The 6,268-nt window shown below is 48.6% G+C and overlaps 1 protein-coding gene across 1 annotated transcript; it reads right to left on the bottom strand.

The window, feature by feature from the left end:
• Window positions 1-1,389: 1,389 nt before the first annotated feature.
• rbm15b (RNA binding motif protein 15B) lies at window positions 1,390-6,253 on the bottom strand. Its single transcript, XM_086293742.1, has one exon. The coding sequence runs from the start codon at window positions 5,974-5,976 to the stop codon at window positions 3,436-3,438; it is 2,541 nt and encodes an 846-aa protein (XP_086149868.1). The 5' UTR covers window positions 5,977-6,253; the 3' UTR covers window positions 1,390-3,435.
• Window positions 6,254-6,268: the final 15 nt, after the last annotated feature.

The following is a 6,268-nucleotide window of genomic DNA, read 5'->3' as shown; positions in this document are numbered from 1 at the left end:
GAAAAAGGTTGTGAAACATAAACCAATACTGGATATTTTTTATCATCATCACTCTGTAAAAGTAAAAAACGAAGTTAACTTATAATAGTTAAAATATGTTTTCTGTCAGAGAACAAAACTTTATTTGCAACATACAAAACTATCAGAACAACGTAAGCATGTTTCCTGTTAGCAAAGCTAAATGCATGAACCGTCGAGCCTCAAGTTTAAAACTATTTTTTCAAAATAAAAAATAATAGCTAGTTCAGCACCTTGACCTTGGATGACCTCTAGAAACTTACTAATATCTTTAAAATGACAGCAGCACAAATGTATGACATCAATTTTGTTTGATTTAAAGAAAGGGGGGGGGCATCTTCACTCACATCACAAACCTTTAAGGGAAACTCAAACAAGTGAAATCTGATCAATTCTTTTCATTGATTGACTTATTTGTTTATTCATATGTTACAGTTTTCAAGCTGTTTTTTAAGGAAGTGTTCAAATAATATTCAAAGGTGCATCCTGGAGAGTTTGAAATGTTCCCGCCATAATTTTTTAATTAACGCTTGGAAAGACTAAAAGTACGGAAGCCCATGAATGTCAAGAAAAGACAAACTAAAACAGAAAACATAAGCTGTCAATTCATTTTCTTCCAATTCAGCACTGCATGGAGGCTAACCATCATTATTAAATATATACAAATTTATTTTTATTTTATTTACAAGAAAGATATTTTATCTTTTAGTTTAGAAAGTCAAGCTTGTGACTTAATTACAATTTAGTTTTAAGTCAAAATTTAAAAAAACAAAAACATAAGAACAGTTATTGCCATGATTTTCTTGCCGTGATATATAAAAATCATGAACAAACGTCAAAGAAGTGGAAACTGAAAAAATATAATTTTTTCAGCACAACTTTGATTTTTTTATTTTTATTTTTTTATCAAAATGAGAGAAAATACCAGAATTTAAACAACACACCGAATCATTTAATTATTTAAAAATAAAACTCATGCGTTGGGTCATAAAGCCAAAGTTAATTTCACTCTTTAACATTTTCATTATGACTTTGGACATGACCGAAAACGAGTAAACAAAAAAATAAAATCACGGCTAATCTTCATCCTAATTTTTTGTCTTACTGGCATTAACAGGCTTCCTTATATTTGTGCTTTTCTTCATCATCATTAAAGCATAAACACGGACCGAGTCGCTCTCACACCATCGAGCTGTATAAGAAACTCAGTTCAGCTCAACTCAAAGCTTCTTTACTTTTTCAACTGTTTATTCTAATTACTAATTTACTGGCTTCATTATTTATTCCGCCACATTTTCACCTCTCACATAATTTAGTGTCAAACTGTTTTACTCATTACATCTGAATGGTCTTAAAATCAGCCCTTGAATCATTGGTTAAAAGGTTTTATTTGACTAAAATTGACCAGAAAAATGACAATTTAAGGGAGAAAACATAAAAACAAAGAAGCAGGTGTGGATAACAGATGGACTGATGTATTAAAATCCAATAAAAGGTATAAATGTGTACAATATAAAACCAGTAATATGATCAAACATCAGCAGCTTCCTGGAGAAGCTGGCGTTTCTTTTTGTTTTGTTGACTGACAAAACCAAACTTTTTTTCCTGCATGCAACATCGAACACACTCGTACAGCTTCCAAACAAAACACCTGGAATGATTTTAAATTGATAAAAACACTAACTAACATGAACTTTACAGCGGTGGGGACGGAGGGTTGGGAATCCACCGGCCTCACTTAACCAAAAAAAGTCCCAGAAGAAGCCAACAGGGGGAGACAAAGTGCCGCTTCCCCCTCGGTTTACAGTACTCTGAATAAAACCACCCGGTGCTGCTCGGCTCGGACATTCGGGGCAGCTCGGTACAGTTCAGAGAGCGCACGAAGACTCCTGTCGGGGTTTAGTGTTGTGTGTAACAGCTTAGAATAGAAAAAGTGCTGCTCTGAGCGATAAGTGTGTGTACTCGTATCGTGAGAAATGACAGTTTAGTCTGAGGGTACTTCCTGCTCTCAGTGTCCTACTTGTGCAGATGTGCTCAACAGCTGGCGGCGACTAGACGATGTGAAAACTGAGCAGTTCGAAGAAGAGCACGAAGCAGAAAAAGCCTCAGTAATTATTAAAATAAATCCTCATCATTAACAAACAATAAGAACACTATGAAGTAGAATAACCAAACGTGCTTCCTGACGTCACATTTATGATTCTCAAAGCAAATCTAATGATATTAAAAGTCAAAAAGGAGTAAAATGCAGTTTTGATAAAAATAAAATGTTTGAATTAAATTAGATGAGGCCTCAGTTTAGTCAATCAGATGTGAAAGTCTGGAGAGAAACATCAGATTTTACATTTTACTACTATATATAAAATCCATACATTTCAAATCTTTAGACTCTGATGATTTAACGTCGGCTTGTTCCGCTATCGTGACTCCAGATAATCATGAAAAAAGGGTTTTTTTGTGTTCTTGTCTTTAATATTTTATCTCTGAGCTTCTGCTCTTCTTGAAGCACACGTTTAAAAAGGCGCAGCTTTTGTTTTGAAGGGGACCTTTGTCTGTTTCCTGTTTGTATTGTATTTTCTCATCATTTAAGGATACTGAAGTGATCAGAGGATGAGGGCGGGGTCAGCCGACACCTGAGCTCTGAGGGGGCGTGGCCTTTATCACATTCAAGATAAGGACAGAAATACATGAAGTCAAAAATGTGCTTTTAATCTTAAATATCAAAGTGACGCATGGATTTTAGAAACATTACTTTCCAAATCTAAAACTTCACTTTTTTATTTAAACATCCTACTTTATGTTCTGTACCTTTGACACATAAACCACAATAATTTATAGAAATAATGATCAAACTTTTTAAAGATAATTTTTATGCTGTGGTTTTACAGCAAAGTTTGACTTTTTTAACTTTGTGACTTTAATATTAAACTTTGGTTTTATGTGTTCAACAAGTCAAACATCCAGTTTCTGTATTAATTCGGACTTTTTTTAGTCGTGACCTTTAAGATCGTTTTGGTTCACTGCTTCATGATTATGTCTTATTAGAAGTGAATATTTATTGTAATATTTTTCCTGCTTTATTCTGTCTGGCAGTCGGCTGGGTCAAGTTTCCCCGTCGATAAGGTGGCGGCGGCGTGTTTATAATCGCACGGACACGTGTAACAAACGGGCATTTCTCACGATACGACTTCCACAATAAACTCTACTTCCTGCCGGGACCAAGCACTGCCTGCGTGCAGCGTTTTAGCCTCATTTAAGTGTTTTATAATAACGCATTTTCCACGAGCCCCCGAGGGCGCCGCAGACGTAGTGTAGCTCGCCGTGTTTCATTCATAACATACTGAGTAAAACAATAATAATGCTTTTCTGTCTAAAAACAACATGGAAGTATTCCTCTGCGCTCACACCTGTGCAGGTTCAGTTAGTGTCATTGACGATCACAATAACCATGTGCTCCTCGTCCAGGTTACCCACAGTCCTCTTGGCAGCCTGCAGGTACTGCTGCGAGAACTCGCCGGGTGGAAAGGCGTACAGCATGGCCCCCGGCGCGCCCTCCTTTACAGCGGGGAGGCTCACGACTCCAGCAGCTTCTTTGTTCCGCAGGTACGTCACCAGGTGACGGAGCAAGCGCACCTGCAGGCCCGGCTCGGGGGCGGGGGCCTGGCGGTCGACGGGGCCCTGGAGGGCCAGCAGGATGGCGAAGTTGTCCGGGCGGCCTAGTTTGATGCGGCGCGACACCTCGTCGAGCCGGGTCTGGTCCATGCGGAGCCGCTGGGCGATCTTTAGCTGGCTGGGCTGGTTCTGCAGCTTTGGGCTGTCCTTCATCACGGCGCTGAAGAACGCCGCCCCGCCCTCCAGCAGGTACAGGTCGGTGGGGAAACTACTGTTCTTCAAGGCGAAGAAGCCGTGCCACGTCTTGGAGAGCGCCGTCTGGGCGAACTCAGACAGCGTGCTCGGGGGGGAGGTGGTGTTGGTGTGGATGGCAGCGGGGGAGCCGGTGGTGATGATCTCGCTGTTTCGATGGTGGTGGTGGTTGTTGTTGTTGTTGTTGACGTGGTCGCTGGAGGACCTCTTGCTGTGGTGGCGGCCAGACGGGGGATCTTCTTCACTGGCAGCAGTGGCTGCGGTGGAGTGCCGCACCCCTCCGCCGCTGTCAGGGGAGTGGTCTCGTGGCTCCGTGGTGGAGTCCGGCGCTCTGACCCGAGCTCGGTCTGGGCTCGCATCAGGAGAGACGGTGCCTAGTGGACCGCGAACCCTGGACCTCACCCTCTCCTTCTCCCGCTCCTCCGTCTGCCTCTCAGCGGACACGCTCCTGCTCCGGCTTCTTCTCCGGCTCCTCCTCTCCTCCCGCTCCTTGAGCCAGCGCTCCCTACTCCTGCTGCGGCTCCTGGCTCCTCGCCCGCTCCTCCCGAACGCTTCCACGCCTGCCGTCCTCCTCTCCAGGCTTCGTGTGGGGCTGGTGGGGTAGTCTCTCTCCAGCAGGGCCCTCTCCCGCTCCCGGAGGGAGAGGAGGCTGTGAGAGGGCGGCGACAGGCGGTCCCTGGCCCCCCTCAGCTCCCGCTCCAGGCTGCGATGGCGGCTGTATGCCTCCCCGAGCAGGTCGTAGTGAGAGGGCAGCGCCACGGGAGGCTGGTAGCCAGGAGGAAACGGACGAGAGGGGCTCTCCTCCACTTTGGCGAAGTCCACCCTGAGGCGGCGCTCGGGGCCCCCCAGAGGAAAGCCCCTCATCTGTGTGCAGGCGGCCTGAGCGGCGTCCAGACTCTCGTACTGAATGTAAGCAAAGCTGTCCCCCTTCACATAGTCTATGTTCCTAATGCTTCCGAAACGGTCAAACTCCCGAGCCAGGGCGGCCAGAGAGTTCCCGGGCCCCAGCCCGCCCACCCACAGCCGGGTGGTGGGGTTGGCTTTGCCATAGCCAATTTTTATGGGGTTGCCTCCGATCAGCCGCCCCTGCATGGCTACTTTGGCCCTGTGCGCCATGTCCAGATTTTGAAACTTCACAAAAGCGTAAGCCCCGCCCTGCCCACGTGAAGGACGTTTAATCACCACATCCTCTATGATGCCATACTTGTCAAAGCCCCTCCTGAGTTCGGCCTCTGTGACGTTACCGTCCAGGTTTCCAATAAACAGGTTGCTGGTGGCCCTCTGGTCGTCCTCAGGTTTTAAATCCTCCACCACGGGCATGGGGGGGAAGCCGTAGGGCCGACCCCGCTCATCCAGCATGCCGTAATAATCCAGCAGCCTCTCCCTCTCCCGGCTCAGGCCCAGCTGCTCCAGGGCGTAGTGGCGGGCCCGGAGGTCCCTGATGTTGCTCACGCCGGGCACGGGAGGGGACAGGGAACGCTGTCGGTACGGGTAGGGCGCGTGCACAGGTAAATACCCGACGTCGGGCGGCGTGGCGCTCCGCCTCCTCACGTACATGGGTTCGATTTTAAGCTGCCGATCTCCCAGCACTAACCTGGAGGACTTGGCGTGCCGGGCCTCCTTGGCGTCCTCCGGGTGTCGGAAATTGACGTAGGCGATCCGGCCCAGCTCGGGGGTGTGCGACAGCTTCACGCTGACGTCCCCGAACTTCTTAAACTCGTGGAATAGCGCGTCCTCCACGTCCTCGTCTGACACCTGCGAGCCCAGGTTGCTGATGAGGAGCGTCTTGTACTCCAGCGTGCCCGGGCGGGAGGCTGGAAGCTCGGCCGCGGCGGTGCGGAGGGGCGGCCGGCCGAGCAGGCTGAGTTCGTGCCGGTGGTGGAGCTCCAGGGCGGTAGCCCGCTCCTCCCGGAGCCGCGGCTTCTCCCGCTCGCGGCTGCGGCTCCGGCGGTGGTATCCCCGGCTGTCTGCCAGCAGCAGGGCCAGCGGTGGGGGCGGCGGTGGAACCTCCTCTCTCCGCGCACTCTCCCGCTCCCGTATCCGCTTGGCGGCGGCCCTGGACGGGCTCGCCTCTCTCCCGGCCTGCCGCTTCATTTTCAAAGGATGATGGAGCTCAAACTTTTCGGAGCCTGCGATGGGAATCCGGGCCCGGGCAACGAAGTCCAGGCCTGTTAGCGACGCTGAGGCTGCAGACGGCAGCTACGGCAAACACACGCTTCTCCCCGGGCCGCTGGGTGACCGCACACACGCCGAGAAACGAGCACAAAGTCGGTTAAAAACATATCAGCGTCGGAGGGTCTGCACCAGCGCCGCCATCTTGGACAATAGGAATGTGCGCGTTCCCTCTGGAGGGCGGAGACGTGATGACGCAACCGTGGCGGACGTC

The sequence above is a fragment of the Aulonocara sp. 'chitande type north' Nkhata Bay genome, linkage group LG5 (assembly GCF_057382095.1).
Source record: "Aulonocara sp. 'chitande type north' Nkhata Bay isolate Kocher_YH1m ecotype deep benthic linkage group LG5, A_spYH_male_GT1.1, whole genome shotgun sequence".
Taxonomy (NCBI): domain Eukaryota; kingdom Metazoa; phylum Chordata; class Actinopteri; order Cichliformes; family Cichlidae; genus Aulonocara; species Aulonocara sp. 'chitande type north' Nkhata Bay.
This window is presented reverse-complemented; position numbering and strand designations above follow the sequence as displayed.

Coding starts and splice junctions, on each gene's coding strand:
- rbm15b (XM_086293742.1), bottom strand. CDS start 5,976: ATGAAGCGGCAGGCCGGGAGAGAGGCGAGCCCGTCCAGGGCCGCCGCC.